This window comes from Nerophis ophidion, linkage group LG29, assembly GCF_033978795.1.
Source record: "Nerophis ophidion isolate RoL-2023_Sa linkage group LG29, RoL_Noph_v1.0, whole genome shotgun sequence".
In the NCBI taxonomy this organism is placed as follows: domain Eukaryota; kingdom Metazoa; phylum Chordata; class Actinopteri; order Syngnathiformes; family Syngnathidae; genus Nerophis; species Nerophis ophidion.
Window position 1 is genome coordinate 15,541,386 of NC_084639.1, and position 20,108 is coordinate 15,561,493.

General features: G+C 41.4%; 1 protein-coding gene across 2 annotated transcripts in view; it reads left to right on the forward strand.

The window, feature by feature from the left end:
• The window catches only part of rnf130 (ring finger protein 130), a 32,333-nt gene extending 15,694 nt beyond the window's left edge, over positions 1-16,639 (forward strand). For both annotated transcript variants that reach the window (XM_061892025.1, XM_061892024.1), the window contains exons 5-9: positions 10,288-10,359; positions 10,427-10,509; positions 10,688-10,784; positions 10,854-11,040; positions 14,678-16,639. In XM_061892025.1, coding sequence (XP_061748009.1) covers positions 10,288-10,359; positions 10,427-10,509; positions 10,688-10,784; positions 10,854-11,040; positions 14,678-14,778 — 540 coding nt within the window. In that variant the 3' untranslated portion in view covers positions 14,779-16,639. The remainder of the gene's footprint in view (positions 1-10,287; positions 10,360-10,426; positions 10,510-10,687; positions 10,785-10,853; positions 11,041-14,677) is intronic.
• The last annotated feature ends 3,469 nt before the right edge of the window (positions 16,640-20,108 follow it).

Genomic DNA, 20,108 nt, shown 5'->3' on the forward strand with positions numbered 1-20,108 from the left:
GCCCAAGAGGAATGGGCTAAAATACCTGTAGATGGTTGCAAGAAGCTTGTGTCCGGTTATGTATCACCTTTGAAAGATGTAATTGCTGCCAAAGGGTGTTCTACTAAGTACTGAAGATGCATTTAACTAGGGGGTTGAATAATTTTGTCAAAAATGTCCTTTTTTGGTATTTTGTAAAATACAGTGTTACAATTTAAGTTGCATTTGTCTATTTGACACATCTTTATTTGATATGACTATAAACAAAATATGGAATAAATGTCCAACTTGCTAAAACACCAAAATTGTTTGGCGGTTGAATAATTTCGATCACAACTGTATATCCTTATGTTGTTGACTTTTTTCATATGGTGTTGATGTGGAAATTGTTGCTTCATCATTTTATTGGCGTGGCACCGAATGGAGATGTTGACATGCACAGTTTTAAGCACTCTTCATTCTCTAGCGGGTGACTTTTCAAATGATGCTACAAATCAGCATTGCGGCTACTTTTTGTAGCAACGCTTTTTCCGCATAAATGTTCAACATATTCCCGCTTGAAGCCAAACCACCGCCAGACGATGGACCCTGTGCTGTTTTTCTTCAGAATTAATTTTTCCTTCATTTCTTACCAGATTCGCACAGTCTCTCTCTCGTATTACCACTCGCACCTCACCATTAGCATCACAGCTAATGTTACCCATGTTGCTACCTCTCTGCTCGGGGAGGGCATGTGACGTTGCACGCGTGACTTATATAAGAAGGTGCGCTTGTTTAAGTCTCTGTGAGAAGGAGAGACAAGGAAGAGTGGGAAACACATGCAGTGTAATGCCCGCAGTTAAAAGCAACTGCGTGAGAACATATCATGATATAGTCATTTTCTATATCGCACAGAGACAAACCCGCGATATATCGAGTATATCGATACATAGCCCAGCCCTACCTGAATGTTACCAATACCATCCTCATAGGTGTTTGTGTCTGTTAGCATGCTAATTCACCCGCTACATGTTCATGTACATATAATGCTGTACGTTACCTCGTTTGTGTTTCTGTTAGCTGGCCAATTTACCCGCTACATGTTTGTTTACATTTAATGCTGTACGTTACCATTGTTTGCGTGTACGTGTTAGCATTCTAATTTATCGGCTACATGTTTGTTTCCACGGTTTGTCTTGTATGTGTCTGTTGTGCGTGTGTTAGCATGCTAATTCATTCACAATTTTTTTTTTTACACATCATGCTATCCTTTGCATGCTTTTGTGTGTCCGGGCGTTAGCATGTTGCTGATGTGCTAATTCACCAGCAAAGTAAGTTTACATGGGTCCTGGCAGGAACTGTTGTACGTTCCCATCCTCGTGTATTATAATGTAGTATGCAAATTCACTTGCTACAGCTTTGTTTACACTGTTCATCATGTACGTTACCATTTATGTGTGAATTAGCATGTTAGCAAGCTAATTCACTAGCGACATGTTTGTTTACATTTCCTGTTCAGTGTTTACACTTCCTGCTGTACATTACCATCCATTTGCGCGCTTCTTCTGTGTGTGTGTGTGTGTGTGTGTGTGTGTGTGTGTGTGTGTGTGTGTGTGTGTGTGTGTGTGTGTGTGTGTGTGTGTGTGTGTGTGTGTACGTGCTGGGGGGACGGCGTGGCATCGTTGGGAAAATGGCCAAGGGTTCCTGGTTTGATCCCCAGCTTCTACCAACCTTATCACGTCCGTTGTGTCCTTGAGCAAGACACTTCACCCTTGCTCCTGATTGGTTGTGGTTAGAGCTTTGTATGGCAGCACCCGCCATCAGTGTGTGAACGGGTGAATGTGGAAATAGTGTCAAAGCGCTTTGAGTACCTGGAAGGTAGAAAAGCGCGAGACAGGTATAACCCATTTACCATTTAGCACGTTGCTAATGTTCGTTCCAAAGACATGCACCTGGGGATAGGTTGATTGGCAACACTAAAAAAAAAAAATGGCCCTAGTGTGTGAATGTGAGTGTGAATGTTGTCCGTCTATCTGTGTTGGCCCTGCGATGAGGTAGCGACCTGTCCAGGGTGTACCCCGCCTTCCGCTCGATTGTAGCTGACATAGGCGCCAGCGACCCCCAAAAAAAGGGAATAAGCGGTAGAAAATGGATGGATGGACGTTGCTAATGTGCTAATTCACCAGCCCAGTTAACATGGTTCCTGACAGGAACTTCCTGTTGTATGTTACATCCTCATGCGTGGTTGCTCATGCACCCATGTGTTAGCATGTTAGCATCCTAATTCACTTGCTACCTGTTTTTAATTACACTATTCGTCCTGTTCGTTATCACCCTTTGTGTGTGTCTATGTGTGCACATTGAAACATGCTTTTTGACGACGTTTAATCAATGTCATGTTGTGACCTTGATTTAAAGGCCTACTGATATGAGATTTTCTTATTCAAACAGGGATAGCAGGTCCATTCTATGTGTCATACTTGATCATTTCGCGATATTGCCATATTTTTGCTGAAAGGATTTAGTAGAGAACATCGATGATAAAGTTCGCAACATTTGGTCGCTAATAAAAAAGCCTTGCCTTTACCAGAAGTAGCAGACGATGTGCGTGTGACATCACTGGTTGTAGAGCTCCTCACATCCTCACATTGTTTACAATCATAGCCACCAGCAGCTAGAGCGATTCGGACCGAGAAAGCGACAATTTCCCCATTAATTTGAGCGAGGATGAAAGATTCGTGGATGAGGATAGTGAGAGTGAAGGACTAGAAAAGAAAAAAAAGTTAAAGAAAAAAAAGGCGAGGGCAGTGAAAGCGATTCAGATGTTATTAGACACATTTACTCGGATAATTCTGGAAAATCCCTTATCTGCCTATTGTGTTACTAGTGTTTTAGTGACATTATATGGTACCTGAAAGTCGGAGGGGTGTGGTGACCGCCAGTGTCTCTGGTGGGAGAAGGTAATAGTCCGCAGCTGCAGGAGGACGCAAGCTTTGCTCATAACTCTGATAGGAGCCGACTTATTACCACAATTTTCTCACTGAAACCTGCCGGTTGACATGTGGTCGGGATCCATGTTTGCTTGACCGCTCTGTTCCATAGTAAATTTTCACCTTCGGGAATTTTTAAACAAGGAAACATGTAGTGTGGCTAAAGGCTAAAAGCTTCCCACCTCCATCTTACTACTTTAACTTCTCCATTATTAATTGAACAAATGGCAAAAGATTCAGCAACATAGATGTCCAGAATACTGTGTAGTTATGCGATTAAAGCAGACTACTTTCCTCCTTGTCACCGACGTCCCACTGGGTCATTATTGTCACCAATGTCCCACTGGGTGTGAGTTTTCCTTGCCCTTATGTGGGCCTACCGAGGATGTCGTGGTGGTTTGTGCAACCCTTTGAGACACTAGTGATTTAGGGCTATATAAGTAAACATTGATTGATTGATGGATTGACTACTTATAGCTTGGATCGGGCTAGAAAAAAATGTCCGCTACAACCGGTGACGTCAAACGCACGCGTCATCATAAGTGTCATCATACCGCAACGTTTTCAACAGGACACTTTGCGGGAAATTTTAAATTGCAATTTAGTAAACTAAAAAGGCCGTATTGGCATGTGTTGCAATGTTAATATTTCGTCATTGATATATGAACTATCAGACTGCGTAGTCTGTAGTAGTGGGTTTCAGTAGGCCTTTAAACAATGAAATGTGGCCTGTTAGCAAGCTAATTCACCAGCTACAATTTTGTTTGCACTCCCTGCTGTACGTTACCATCCTGTGCGTGTTTCTTGTCTGTTTGAGTGCGTTAGCCTTTTTTCTAACGTGCTAACTCACCAACCAAGTTAGTTATTATGGTTCGTGGCAGGAACTTCCTGTTGTACGTTACCATCCTCATGTTGGCATCCATGCGTTAGCATGCTAAGTCACATGTTACATGTTTTGTTTACACTGCTAGTCTTGTTCCTTACCAGCCTTTGTGTGTGTCTGTATTAGCATGTTATCATGCTAAGTCACTCGCTACATGTTTTTTTGCACTGTTTGTAGCGGTGAAGTCCTAAACTCTTACTGCTACTGGTTGCCGACTATAAATGAAGCTAGTTTAGACGTGTGCAGCCGGCTAATAATAGATGTCCAGAATTGTGTCCATGTTTAACAAAAATGTTTATTAACATAGTCACGTAAATAAAACTCACTTTGTAATAGGGCTGGGCGATATACTCGATATATCGCGGGTTTGTCTCGCCACAATGTGAACCCACACCAAACAAGAATGACAAACACATTTCGGGAGAACATCTACACCGTAACACAACATAAACACAACCGAACAAATACCCAGAACCCCTTGCAGCTAGGGCTGGGCAATATATGCGATATATCGCGGGTTTGTCTCTGTGCGATATATAAAATAACTATATCGTGATATTCAAGTATACGTTCTCACACACTTGCTTTTAGCTGCGGGCATTACACTACTCCTTCATGTCTCTCATTTTCACAGAGACGTACACCAAGCGCACCTTTTTACACAAGTCACATACTGTCACGCGTGCAACGTCACACGCTACTGCGCAGCAGACAGGTAGCGACATGATAACGTTAGCTGTGATGCTAACGGAGAGGTGCGAGTTTTAATACGAGAGAGAGAAGGTGTGAATCTGGCAACAAATGAAGGAATAATTAATTCCCAAGAAAAACAGCAGGGAGTAGTCCATCGTCTGGCGGTGGTTTGGCTTCAAGCGGGAATATGTTCAACATTTATGCGGCAAAAGCGTTGCTACAAAAAGTAGCAGCACTGCTAATACAGCATCATTTGAAAAGTCACCCGGTAGAGCAGGGGTCGAGAACCTTTTTGGCTGAGAGAGCCATGAAAGCCAAATACTTTAAAATGTATTTCCTTGAGAGCAATATCATATTTTTTAACACTGAATACAACCAAATGCGTGCATTTTTTAAGTAAGACCAACATTTTTATAGTATAATAAGTCTCTAATTCTTTTAAATAACATTGTTATTTCTTGAACAGGTGCGGTAGAAAACGGATCGATGGATTAAAATGCATGAGAATTTTTTATATTTTGAACGTTATTTTTAACATTGTAATTACCAGCGGAATTATACATTACTTATCGTGTTAAGCAATGTCAGCTAAGATTTACCTGAGAGCCAGATGCAGTCATCAAAAGAGCCACATCTGGCTCTAGAGCCATAGGTTCCCTACCCCTGCGCTAGAGAATGAGGAGCGCTTGAAACTGCATCAACATCTGCGGCCAGTGCCACACCGACAAAATGCTGAAGCAACTATTTCCAGATCAACACCGTATAAAAAAAAAACTCAACAACTGAAGGCGATAACGTCCGCTGGAACCTATTATGCAGCTCATTTTTATTTGACAGTTATTCAAATATCTTGTGTGACATCATGCACAAAATTTGTTTTGAACTATTGTAGTGGCGTTCTGTCCAAAAAGTACACTTTAATTTAGTGTTTTGGGACATCATTCACAAAAGTGTACTTATAGCTTGTTTTAAAATGTCTCTGACAATCTTGCACTTTCTGTTTTGGAAATGGCATGAATGTGTGTGCCACTGCTTAATAACTGTTTCATAAATACACTTCTGGTAAATTGACTTAGTTGTGATTTCCCTCTCTGCATAAAAGTTTAAAGGCCTACTGAAACCCACTACTACCGACCACACAGTCTGACAGTTTATATATCAACGATGAAATATTAACATTGCAACACATGCCAATACGGCCTTTTTAGTTTACTAAATTGCAATTTTAAATTTCCCGCGGACTTTCCTATTGAGAACGTCGCGGAATGATGACGCGTATGATGACGCGTGTTTGTGACGTTATTAGTTGGAGGGGACATATTAGCCCAGCACCACTTACGGCTAAAAGTCGTCTCTTTTCATCGCGCAATTACACAGTATTTTGGACATCTATGTTGCTGAATCTTTTGCAATATGCTCAATTAATAATAGAGACGTCAAATAAGAATGCTGTTGGTGGAAAGCGGTGGATTGCAGCTGCCTTTAGTTTGTTTGTTGTGAAGCTTTAACACGGAGCGGTCAAGCGAACATGTTTCTCTACGTCAACCAGCTAGTTTTTGGATGGAAAAATTGTGATATTAAGTCGTCTCTTACCGGAGACTTGAGTGGATTACGCGACCTCATCCTGCAGCTCAAAAAGGCAGCTGTGATCTTGGCTCCTCGGATTCTCTCAGAGACACTGCCGTTCGCCGCAGCCATCCGACTTTCAGGTATGACACTAAAATACTATTAACACAATAAGCAGATAAGGGATTTTCCAGAATTATCCTTGTAAATGTGTCTAATTACATCAGAAACTCTCCCACTGCCGCCGCCTGGAGCCGTCGCCTTTTCTTTTTTTTTAATTTTTTAATTTTTTTTATTAGTGCTTCACTCTAACGTCACGCGCACATCGTCTGCTACTTCCGGTACAGGCAAGGCTTTTTTATTAGCGACCAAAAGTTGCAAACTTTATCGTCAATGTTCTCTACTAAATCCTTTCAGGAAAAATATGGCACTATCGCGAAATGATCAAGTATGACACATAGAATGGACCTGCTATCCCTGTTTAAATAAGAAAATCTCATTTGAAATATGCTTTAAAATGAACATATTTTAATGCAATATGAAGAAGAATGTTTTAATACACATATTATCCTCACACTGCTGTAATTATATGCATCAAGTGTTCATTCAAGGCTAAGGCAAAATATCGAGATATATATCGTGCATCGTGACATGTCCTAAAAATATCGAGATATTAATAAAAGGCCATATCGCCCGGCCCTACTTTGTAACAAAAACGGAAAATAAACGGGAGCAAACAAATACTAGTCTGGACTGCCGGGACAAGGGGTGGACAGCATGGCTGATGACAGTGGAAGTTAGTTTTTGATTATTCCCTGCTCAATCTGTGTGGAATCTGATGACAAAGGTCGGATGGAGAGGTCACTTGAGGAAAACAGCCATTCGTAGGCTGGGAGAAGCGGCAGAGAGAGCCTCCTGCTGGCTCTGGCATAAAAGAGAGGACAATAGCTGGAAGCCTGGATGAGAAGAGCAGTGATCTGGCCAATCACTGCTGACCCACCAACCGGAGAGTGTTGTGGTTAAGGGGCGAAACACTCGGCGAACGTTGGAGATCCCCTGATGACCTCTTGTCCAAGTCAAAGCTTTATCCATTAGAAATGGATTATAATATCATCTTTGATGTATTTGCAAACAAACAGCTATATGTTTCTTTACACTGTTCGTCTTGTACGTTACCAGCCTTTGTATGTGTCTGTGTTAGCAGGCTAAGTCACTTGTTACTAGGGCTGGGCAATATGGCCTTTTTTTAATATCTTCATATTTTTAGGCCATATCGCGATACACAATATATATCTCGATATTTTTGCCTTAGCCTTGAATGAACACTTGATGCATATAATCATAGCACGTGTCTACATTAAAACACTCTTCTTCATACTGCATTAATATATGCTCATTTTAAACTTGCATGCAGAAAGTGAAATCCAACTAAGTCAATTGACCAAAACTGTGTTTATTAAACAGTTATTAAGCAGTGGCACAAACATTCATGTCATTTCCAAACAGAAAGTGCAAGATTGTCAAAGACATTTTAAAACAAGCTTTTAGTGCACTTTTGTGCATGTGTTCACCAAAATGACGTATCAAAACAACACTAAATTAAAGTGCACTTTTGTATAGAACGCCACTTCAATAGTTAAAAACAAATAAAGTGCACTTTTGTGCATGATGTCACACAATATATTTCAATAAGTGTCACATAAAAATGAGCTGCATATCAAATAGTATATGTCCTACGGTGTTGATGTGGAAATAGTTGCTTCATTTTGTGGGTGTGGCACCGGCCGAGATTGTGAAGACTGCGTGGCATAACGATGCGTCGGGCAAGAACACATGGTACGAAATAAAGGATTTATTAACGTAATAAAACAGGCTAGAAACAAAACACTGGTGAAAACAGAAAAGGAAAACACAAAGCGCTAGCATGGATGCTAGGAAAACAAACGGAAACACAAACACTAGGCACAAAGGCACGAAAAGGGAAAACAAAACACCTAGCTTGAGAGCTAGGAATAAACGAAGGCGTAGCGTGTAAGCTAGCGAGAATATACATATAAACCAGTCGTCACTGTTGCACAAAGGCAAATTAGGATCCCAGACAGAACAACGAAAAGGGCCGAGCTTAAATAAGGTAGCAATCAATAGTAACTAGGGATGCACCGAAATTAAAATTTGTGGCCAAAGCCGAATAAAATTTAAACGCTTGGCCGAAGGCCGAATACCGAATAATGAATGCAGTTTTTCACAATTTTTTTAATATTGCATAAATAGCCTACAATACATTTTTAGAAATGTTTTTTTAAATAAAGTCCATTTTTATTGAATATTGACATTTTTTAAATATTCCAGTAGTCTTTGCTTTTCAAAAAAAGCACAAAGTTTTTCATTTATATTAGGCCTTAAAAACAAAACATGCATTCCCAAAAAAAATAAAGAGCATTAAAGTGGATAAACCCACAACAAATGAATTATTGTCCTTTTGGCAAAAGTCTGCTTAGCCACAGTAGATAGACTAATAATATAAACAGAAGGCTCAAGTAAATCTCAATTAAGTGTGTGCTTGTAACCTCATACACTTATATAGGTAGCCTACACAACAGACTCATAATGTAAACAGCACACACACAATGTAAAGAGCACACATCAGAGAAATACCGTCTGCTAGGTATCGTGTAACGGGGCTCAATGTGCTCCATGAGTCTCCGAAAGCCAATGTCCTCCACAACACTAAACGGTTGATCATCCAAAGCCATAAACTCAATTACCTTCTTTGTAAGTCCGTTTGCTTTGGCACTGTCAATCGCAAACTTTTTCGTCCTCTCAAAGACGTCGACCACGAGGCACCTCCTCGAGAAAGTTTGGCTGAACATTCGTTGCAAACGGCAATACTTTTGTCACTTTCCGACACTTTAAAATTTCTCCACACTGCTGACATTTTTCCGAACGCGCCTGGTTACAACGTCACCGCGTCACTGCACGTTGGTTGATTGCGTCATTGAGTCACACGCCACTATTCGGCCTTGCATTTACCTCATTCCACCGAAGGCCGAATGTGGCTTTTTTTTGCCATATTCGGCCGAATACATTCGGTTACCGATTAATCGGTGCATCCCTAATAGTAACAGGTGTGTGGGAACTAAGAGTAGCAGGTGGAACTAATAAACAACCATGGTTACAAATCAAACAGGAAATAAGGACGTCAAACAACAGAGTGATACCAAAATGGAACAAAAACAAGAATATGGGTCTGATCCGGACATCGGATCATAACAGATGTTGACTTGCAGAGTTTGAAGCACTCTTCATTCTCTAACGGGGTGACTTTTCAAATGATGCTACAAATGAGCAGTGCTGCTACGTTTGGTAGCAACGCTTCTGCCGTATAATTGTTCGACATATTCCCGCTTGAAGCCAAACCGCCGCCAGATGATGCACCCTGTGCTGTTTTTCTTGGGAATTAATTCTTCCTCCATTTGTTGCCAGATTGGCACCTTCTCTCTCTCTCTCGTTTTACTACTCTCAACACACCGTTAGCATCACAGGTAATGTTACCATGTCGCCACCTCTCTGCCCGGGGAGGGGGTGTGGCGTTCCACGCGTGACGTATGTAAGAAGGTGCGCCTGTTTTAAGTGTCTGTGAGAAGGAGAGACGAGAAAGAGGGAAAGACGCATGCAGTTTAATGCCCGCAGCTAAAAACAACTGCGTGAGAACGTATACTCGAATATCACGATGTCGTCATTTTCTATATCGCACAGAGACAAACCCACGATACATCGAGTATATCGATATATCGCCCAGCCCTACTTGCTATTTGTTTAAACTATTCGTCTTGTACGTTACCAGCCTTTGTGTGTGTCTGTGTTAGCACGATAGCAGGCTAAGTCACTTGCTACATGTTTGTTGACACTGTTCGTTTTGTACATTACCAGTCATTGTGTGTCTGTGTTAGCATGTTAGCATGCTAGGTCACTTGCCTCATGTTTGTTGACGCCATTCGTGTTGTACGTTACCAGCCTTTGTATGTGTTTGTGTTAGCATGTTAGCAGGCTGAGTCACTTGCTACCTGTTTGTTGACACTGTTCGTTTTGTACATTACCAGTCTTTGTGTGTGTTAACATGTTAGCAAGCTAATTTGCTAGCTACAGCGTTGTATAGCTGTGTGTGTTGACTAATGCGTGTCCTTGGTCTGGTCTCAGCGTCGTCTTGGTGACGCGGCCAAGAAAGCGATGGGCAAGTTGACCACAAAGACGGTGAAGAAAGGAGACAAGGTAAACATCACTAATTAGCAAGGCTCCTCCCCCAGAAGACTCACCTGTTGTCCTTCCCGTATCCTAGGAGACGGACCCCGAATACAACCACTGTGCCGTGTGCATCGAAGCGTACCAGCTCAACGACGTGGTGCGCATCCTTCCCTGCAAGTAAGTCACTGACGCTATGTGGTCATGTGATCAGGCGCTAACCCCCTTGTGTTATTTATTTTACCCCATATTTGTTCCGACTACCGCACCTTAAGTTGGAGTCTTTAATCTCGTTATATGAAAATATAATGATAATAAAGTCCATTCTATTCTATTCTATTCTATTCTATACCCACAGGCACGTCTTCCACAAGGTGTGCGTGGACCCCTGGCTCAACGAGCACTGCACGTGTCCCATGTGCAAGCTCAACATCCTGAAGGCGCTCGGCATCACGGTGAGTCACCACCAAAAGCCCCGCCCCACCCGCCGCCGGCCGCCCATGAGACGTGTGTGCTGTCCACAGACCAGCGTGCCCTGCGTGGACAGCGTGGTTCTGGACGTGCAGCGTCTGGGCGTCGCACAGGCTTCCGGGAGCCAGAGGGCGCCGCTGAACGACAGGCGCCAGCCCGCTATCAGCGTGGAGCCGCTGAGCCCGCCGCACCCCGAGGCCCCGCCCAGGACCCCAGCGAATATCGCCATCGCTGTGACGAGTAAGAAAGAGTTTTTTTATGTGCTGGTGGGACCAAAGACCTGATATGTGAACCCCACAGGTCCAAGGTATTGAAATAAATAACAAATGGCCTCCTTTTAGGCCACAGGTGTCAAACTCAAGGCCCGGGTGCCCCATCTGGCCGTAGACGTTATTTAATGTGGCCCGCAATGTCATTATATAATGACATTATTTAATGAGGTCTGTCACATTATTAAGTGGCCTCCCATTACATTTAATGTGGTCTGTCACATTATTTAAGTGGCCTCCCATTACATTTAATGTGGTCTGTCATATTATTTAAGTGGCCTCCCATTACATTTAATGTGGTCTGTCATATTATTTAAGTGGCCTCCCATTACATTTAATGTGGTCTGTCATATTATTTAAGTGGCCTCCCATTACATTTAATGTGGTCTGTCACATTATTTAAGTGGCCTCCCATTACATTTAATGTGGTCTGTCATATTATTTAAGTGGCCTCCCATTGCATTTAATGTGGTCTGTCACATTATTTTATCTGGCCTCCCATTACATTTAATGTGGTCTGTTATATTATTTAATGTGACCGTCGCCTCATTAACGTGGCCCACCATGACATTTAACGTGGTCGGTCACGCTATTTATTGTGATCCATCACCTCATTTAATGTGGTCGATCTCGTCATTTAATTTGATCCATCACCTCATTTAATGTGGTCTGTTATATAAATTAAACTAGGCTGCCATGACATTTAATGTGGTCTGTTACATTATTTAATGTGATCATCGCCTCATTAAGGTGGCCCACCATGACATTTGATGCGGTCGGTCACGTTATTTAATGTGATCCATCACCTCATTTAACGTGGTCCATTTCCTCATTTAATGTGGTCTGTCAAATTATTTAATGTGATCCATCACCTCATTTAATTTGACCCACCATGACATATAATTTGGTCGGTCACGTTATTTAATGTGATCCATCACCTCATTTAATGTGGTCGGTCACATTATTTAATGTGATCCATCACCTCATTTAACGTGGTCGATCACGTTATTTAATGTGGTCGGTCACGTTATTTAATGTGATCCATCACCTCATTTAATGAGGTCGGTCACGTTATTTAATGTGATCCATCACCTAATTTAATGTGGTCGGTCACATTATTTAATGTGATCCATCACCTCATTTAATGTGGTCGGTCACGTTATTTAATGTGATCCATCACCTAATTTAATGTGGTCGGTCACATTATTTAATGTGATCGGTCACATTATTTAATGTGATCCATCACCTCATTTAATGTGGTCGGTCAAGTTATTTAATGTGATCCATCACCTAATTTAATGTGGTCGGTCACATTATTTAATGTGATCCATCACCTCATTTAATGTGGTCGGTCACATTATTTAATGTGATCCATCACCTCATTTAATGTGGTCGGTCACGTTATTTAATGTGATCTGTCACCTCATTTAATGTGGTCGGTCACGTTATTTAATGTGATCTGTCACCTCATTTAATGTGGTCGGTCACGTTATTTAATGTGATCCATCTCCTCATTTAAAGGCCTACTGAAATGAGATTTTCTTATGCAGCCCTTTGAGACACTAGTGATTTAGGGCTATATAAGTAAACATTGATTGATTGATTGATTTAAACGGGGATAGCAGGTCCATTCTATGTGTCATACTTGATCATTTCGCGATATTGCCATATTTTTGCTGAAAGGATTTAGTAGAGAACATTGACGATAAAGTTGGCAACTTTTGGTCGCTAATAAAAAAGCCTTGCCTGTACCGGAAGTAACAGACGATGTGCGCGTGACGTCACGGGTTGTCGGGCTCCTTCATCTTCACATTGTTTATAATCATAGCCACCAGCAGCAAGAGCGATTCGGACCGAGAAAGCGACAATTTCCCCATTAATTAGAGCGAGGATGAAAGATTAGTGGATGAAGAAAGTTAGAGTAAAGCACTAGAAGAAAAAAAAAAGGCGAGGGCAGTGAGAGCGATTCAGATGTTATTAGACACAGTTACTAGGATAATTCTGGGAAGTCCCTTATCTGATTATTGTGTTACTAGTGTTTTGGTGAGATTATTAAGTCATACCTGAAAGTCGGAGGGGTGTGGTGACCGCCAGTGTCTCTGATGGAAGCCATGGAGGAGCCAAGAAAGTCGCAGCTGCCTCTTTGACAGCTGCTGCAGGAGGACGCAAACTCCGCTCAAGTCTCCGGTAAGAGCCGACTTATTACCACAATTTTCTCACCGAAACCTGCCGGTTGACAAGTGGTTGGGAAACATGTTCGCTTGACCGCTCTGTTCCATATTAAAGCTTCACAACAAACAAAGAAACACCGGCTGTGTTTTGGTTGCTAAAGGCAGCTGCAATCCACCACTTTCCACCAACAGCATTCTTCTTTATAGTCTCCATTATTAATTGAACAAATTGCAAAAGATTCAGCAACACAGATGTCCAAAATACTGTGTAATCATGCGATTAAAGCAGACGACTTCTAGCCGTGAGTGGTGCTGGGATAAAATGTCCGCTCAATCAACCAATAACGTCACAAGCACGCGTCAACATAAGCGTCATCATTTAAAATTTAAAATTGCAATTTAGTAAACTAAAAAGGCCGTATTGGCATCTGTTGCAATGTTAATATTTCATCATTGATATATAAACTATCAGACTGCGTGGTCGGTAGTAGTGGGTTTCAGTAGGCCTTTACTGGGGTATGTCAATTTATTTATGTGATCCATCACCACATTTATCGTGGCCTGCCACATTTAATGTGATCCCATCACATCATTAATGTGGCCCTCTGAGGACACCCATAATTGCAACGTGACCCTTGATAAAAACAAGTTTGACACCCTTTTATTTGGCCCTGAGCATTTTTTTTTTCTTTCTTTGAACTGGTCCCCTAGAGCAGTGGTTGTCAACCTTTTTTCAGTGATGTACCCCCATGAACATTTTTTTTATTCAAGTACTCCCTAATCAGAGCAAAGCATTTTTGGTTGAAAAAAAGAGATAAAGTAAAATACAGCACTTTGTCATCCGTTTCTGATTTATTAAATTGTGTAACAGTGCAAAAGTTTTGCTCACTTGTAGTGGTCTCTCTTGAACTATTTGGAAAGAAAGACATAAAAGTAACTAAAAACTTGTTGAAAAATAAACAAGTGAGTCAATTATAAATAAAGATTTCTACACAGAAGCAATCATCAACTTAAAGTGCCCTCTTTGGGGATTGTAATAGAGATCCATCTGGATTCATAAACATAATTCTAAACATTTCTTCACAAAAAAAGAAATCTTTAATATCAATATTTATGGAACATGTCCACAAAAAATCTAGCTGTCAACACTGAATATTGCATTGTTGCATTTCTTTTCACAGTTTATGAACTTATATTCATACTTTGTTGAATAATTATTCAACAAATATATTTATAAAGAATTTTTGAATTGATGCTATTTTTAGAATATTAAAAAAAAATCTCACGTACCCCTTGGCATACCTTCAAGTACCCCCAGGGGTACACGTACCCCCATTTGAGAACCACTGCCCTAGAGGTCAGTTTGTATCATCTTAGTGTGTTTGCCAACTGGTCACATGTAGGTACTGCACTGTTTCCTGACGTGTGTTTTGACAGGCGGTCACTACATCAGTTCCACGCCTCCTCGCAGCGTCATCTGTGACGTGGAGCTTCCGGACCTCCAGGCCTCGCTCGACCGCTACGACGACAAGTCATGAAGGTTGTCGCCATAGCAACAGCACCCCTGTGTCACACTTCTACACACACATACATACACACACACACACCATGTGACTAGTATAAAGACAAAACTCGAATGGAGGAAGCAAGTGTGTTCCATCTCTGGATCTGGTCTCCCTGGACTTGTGGACTCTCCACCAGTTCCTTGCAAGGTCTTCCGCTCCTGGTGGTGTTCCTGAAGGTCTGAGAGAGGGTTTTTTTCACCTTAAGAAAATGTTGGAATTCCAAAATAGTCTCTTGCAAAAGTTCCCTGGACTTTTTAGCAGGTACTAAAAGGGCTCTTCAAAAGACTTCTTTGGATCCATAAATGCTTCCTGAGGTTTGTTCCTCGAGTGCCTAAAAGTTCTTAGAAGACCTGGTGGACCTGAATGAAGCTGGATCAGAACCAAAGAATCAGTGTGTGCTTCGTCAGCGGGTGGTTACTCCTAATCCTGAGACCAGAGCCAGAGGGAGACCGGGACCCAGACCCTTCCGTGGAGACTTTGGAGCAAAGATTTAATGGAACAGTCCCTCACCCGCGCCTGTGGTTTGTTGCTATGGTAACACATACACTTCCCTCATTGACCAGCGTGTGGCATCCCAACCTAACCAAACATTGCAAGTCGCGCTAACCACATATGGCTCACAGTTAGCCTAGCTGAGCACAATAACACAGCTTCGTCCTGCTAACCTAGCTTAGCATAGCATAGTGACAGATACCGTATTTCCTTGAATAGCCGCCGGGGCCGGAAGCATGCATTTCGCTGCTTCTCATACGAGATTGCAATGCATACTTGGTCAACAGCCATACTTTTTACACTGATGGTTGTGATATGAACAACTTTTAACACTCTTACTAATATGCGCCACACTCTGTGAACCCACACCAAACACATTTCTGGAGAACCTTTGGCTCTGTAACACATTATAAACGCAACATAACACTTACCTAGAATGCCATGCATCTATGACTCTTGGCTATATTATACATGCGCCCCCCAACCCCTCCCCATCTCAACCGACGCACAGAGAGGGAGCGGGGGGGGAGGTTGCTAGCGGGCTGTATAATATAGCCAAGAGTCATAGATGCATGGCATTCTGGGTAAGTGTTATGTTGCGTTTATAATGTGTTATAGAGCCGATGTTCTCCAGAAATGTGTTTGGTGTGGGTTCACAGAGTGTGGCGCATATTAGTAAGAGTGTTAAAGTTGTTTTATATCCCAACCATCAGTGTGATCTGTATGGCTGTGGAACAAGACCCGTGGTTTACACATAGTAAGAACAAAAATAAATTCCTCCGCCATTTGGAAAGAGACGACGGGGGAAGCGTCACTCGTGACATCACGAACTTGACCCGTCAGTAAAAGTAAGCATGCGCTAATAAATTTGGGGAGCGAGTGTGACCCGGCAATAATTCAAGGCAGGCGCACATTACGTACATGCCCGGCGGCAATTCAAGGAAATACAGTAACCACAATAAAACGTAGCTTAGCTGGAAATAAAGAGAAAACCCAAAATCATGTTAGCACCAAGAAATGAGGGAAGCAGCTAACAGGCTGACATGCTAACTAACAAGCGCATTTTGGAAAGACATCCTCGCAGCTTGCACAGCATTTGGTGTTTGCGTAAGAAAACCTTTTCAAGTGGAAACTATCCAAGCTTGTAAATCCCTTTCAGTCTCCATTAGAGGATTTTTTGACACGAGGTGGACTGCTCCTTTAAAGGGTTCCTTTTAGCTCGTATAAAGGACATTATACAATCTATATGCCAAGTATACTCTATAATGTGTGTCGTGTCGCTGGTCTGATTATGTCATTGATCACTGTGTCTCTTATCATATTAAAATGTCTTTAAAAGTTGTATTTGCTAAGATTTGTTGCAAGATCAGGTCTCCATGGTAACAGAATGTTTCTTTTCGAAGTTCTGTTTTTGAACTGCTTTTTGGCGTCATCTCCGAGGCTTGGCCCAGTCTTCCTTCCCCATCAATGTTGAAAATCCAAAAATGTAAATTGATTTTAGGTTTATATGTACAAACCCCGGTTCCGTATGAGTTGGGAAATTGTGTTAGATGTAAATATAGACGGAATACAATGATTTGCAAATCCTTTTCAACCCATATTCAATTGAATGGACTACAAAGACAAGATATCTGATGTTCAAACTCAAACTTAATTATTTTTTTTGCAAATAACTTATAATTTCATGGCTGCAACACTTGCCAAAGTAGTTGGGAAAGGGCATGTTCACCACTGTGTTACATAACATTTTCTTTTAACAACACTCAATAAACTGAGGAAACTAATTGTTGAAGCTTTGAAAGTGGAATTATTCACTATTCTTTCTTGATGTACAACTTAAGCCTTAAGTTGTTCAACAGTCCGGGGTCTCCACTGTCATATTTTACGCTTCATAATGCGCCACACATTTTCGATGGGAGACAGGTCTGGACTGAAGGCGGGCCAGGAAAGGACCTGCACTCTTTTACTATAAAGCCACGCTGTTGTAACACGTGGCTTGGCATTGTTTTGCTGAAATAAGCAGGGACATCCATGATAACCTTACTTGGATGACAACATACGTTTGTCCAAAACCTGTATGTACCTCTCAGCATTAATGGTGCCTTCACAGATGTGTAAATTGCCTATGCCTTGGGCACTAATACATACCCCATACCATCACAGATGCTTGCTTTTGAATTTTGCGCCTATAACAATCTGGATGGTTATTTTCCTCCTTGTTCCGGAGGACACCACGTCCACAGTTTCCAAATATAATTTGAAATGTGGACTTGTCAGACCACAGAACACTTTCCCACTTTGTATCAGTCCATCTTAGATGAGCTTGGGCCCAGCGAAGCCGGCGGCGTTCCTGGGTGTTGTTGATAAATGGCTTTCGCTTTGCATAATAGAGTTTTACCTTACACGTACAGATGTAACGACCAACTGCAGTTACTGACAGTGGTTTTATGAAGTGTTCCTGAGCCCATGTGGTGATATCCTTTACACACTGATGTCGCTTTTTGATGCAGTACCGCCTGAGGGATCAGAGGTCCGTAAATTCATCGCTTACGTGCAGTGATTTCTCCAGATTCTCTGAACCTTTTGATGATTTTACGGACCGTAGATGGTAAAATCCCTAAACTCCTTGCAATAGCTCGTTGAGAAATGTTGTTCTAAAACTGTTTGACAATTTGCTTACAAATTGGTGACCCTCACCCCATCCTTGTTTGTGAATTACTTAGCATTTCATGGAAGCTGCTTTTATACCCAATCATGGCACCCACCTGTTCCCAATTAGCCTGCACACCTGTGTGATGTTCCAAATAAGTGTTTGATGAGCATTCCTCAACTTTGTCAGTATTTATTGCAACCTTTCCCAACTTCTTTGTCACGTGTTGCTGGCATGAAATTCTAAAAATGATTATATGCACAAAAATAATGTTTGTCAGTTTGAACATCAAATATGTTGTCTTTGTAGCATATTCAACTGAATATGGGTTGAAAAAGATTTGCAAATCATTGTATTCCGTTTATATTTACATCTAACACAATTTCCCAACTCATATGGAAACGGAGTTTGTATAAAATGGTTAAAAATGCTGTTATATGGGAAATGTTATACTAGAAAATGGCGGCAGGTATCAAAATCCATAATTTTTGGTTTAAAGATGCACAAAAAAGATGACATAAAATGTTAGCATTCTAACTTTAGTTATAACAGTTAGCATACTTGCTAGATGGAGACAGTTTTTTTTGGCTTATGTGATTAAAATGCTAGCATGCTAATTTTAGCACAAAAACAGGAAAATATACTTCCAAAATGGCGGCAAGTATCAACAGCTAAGATATTAAGGTTAAAATGATTTTAAATGTCAGCACGCTAATGTTGCCATCATGGCATATAAAACGTTATTGAAATTTTAAGAGTGCGCCAAGTACCAAAATCATTGGTAGTTAGGTTAAAACATACACACTTGATCTAGAAAGCAAGCATAAATGTTAGTATGCCCACTTTTGGGACAGTTAGCGATGTTCTGCTTTTGAACTGCTTTTTGGTGTCATCTCCAGTCTTTCTTCCCCATCAATGTTAAACATCTACAAACCCCGTTTCCATATGAGTTGGGAAATTGTGTAAATATGATATAATTTTTTAATAATTACAATGATTTGCAAATCATTTTCCACCCATATTCAGTTGACTATGCTACTAAGACAACATATTTGATGTTCAAACTGATAAACACTTTTTTTTGTGCAAATAATCATTAACTTTAGAATGTGATGCCAGCAACACGTGATAAAGAAGTTGGGAAAGGTGCCAATAAATACTGATAAATTTGAGGAATTCTCATCAAACACTTATGTGGAACATCCCACAGGTGTGCAGGCTAATTGGGAACAGGTGGGTGCCATGATTGGGTATAAAAGCAGCTTCCGTGAAATGCTCAGTCATTCAGAAACAAGGATTGGGAAACGGTCACCGCTTTGTGAACAAATGTGTGAGCAAATTGTCAAACAGTTTAAGAACAACATTTCTCAACAAGCTATTGCAAGGAATTTAGGAATTTCACCATCTACGGCCCGTAATACCATCAAAATGTCCAGAGAATCAAGAGAAATCACTGCACGTAAGCGATGATATAACAGACCCTCGTTCCTTCATGCGGTACTCCATCAAAAAGCGACATCAGTGTGTAAAGGATATCACCACATGGGCTCAGGAACACCTCAGAAAACCACTGTCAGTAACTACAGTTTGTAGCTACATCTGTAAGTGCAAGTTAAAACTCTACTATGCAAAGCCATTTATCAACAACACCCAGAAACGCCGCCGGCTTCGCTGGGCCCGAGCTCCGCTAAGATGGGCTGCTGCAAAGTGGGAAAGTGTTCTGTTGTCTGACGAGTCCACATTTCAAAGTGTTTTTTGGAAACGGTGAACGTTGTCTTCCGGACCAAAGAGGAAAATAACCATCAGGAATGTTCTAGGTGCAAAGTTTCAAAGCCAGCATCTGTGATGGTATGGGGGTGTATTAGTGCCCAAGGCATGGGTAACGTACACATCTGTGAAGGCACCATTAATGCTGAAAGGTCCATACAGGTTTTGGAACAACATATGTTGTTATCCAAGCAACGTTATCATGGACGCCCTTGCTTATTTCAGCAAGACAATGCCAAGTCACTTGTTACAACAGCGTGGCTTCATGATAAAAGAGTGCGGGTACTTGACTGTCTTGCCTGTAGTCCAGACCTGTCCCCCATTGAAAATGTGTGGCGCATTATGAAGCCCAAAATACCAACACAGAGACCCCGGACTGTTGAACAACTTAAGC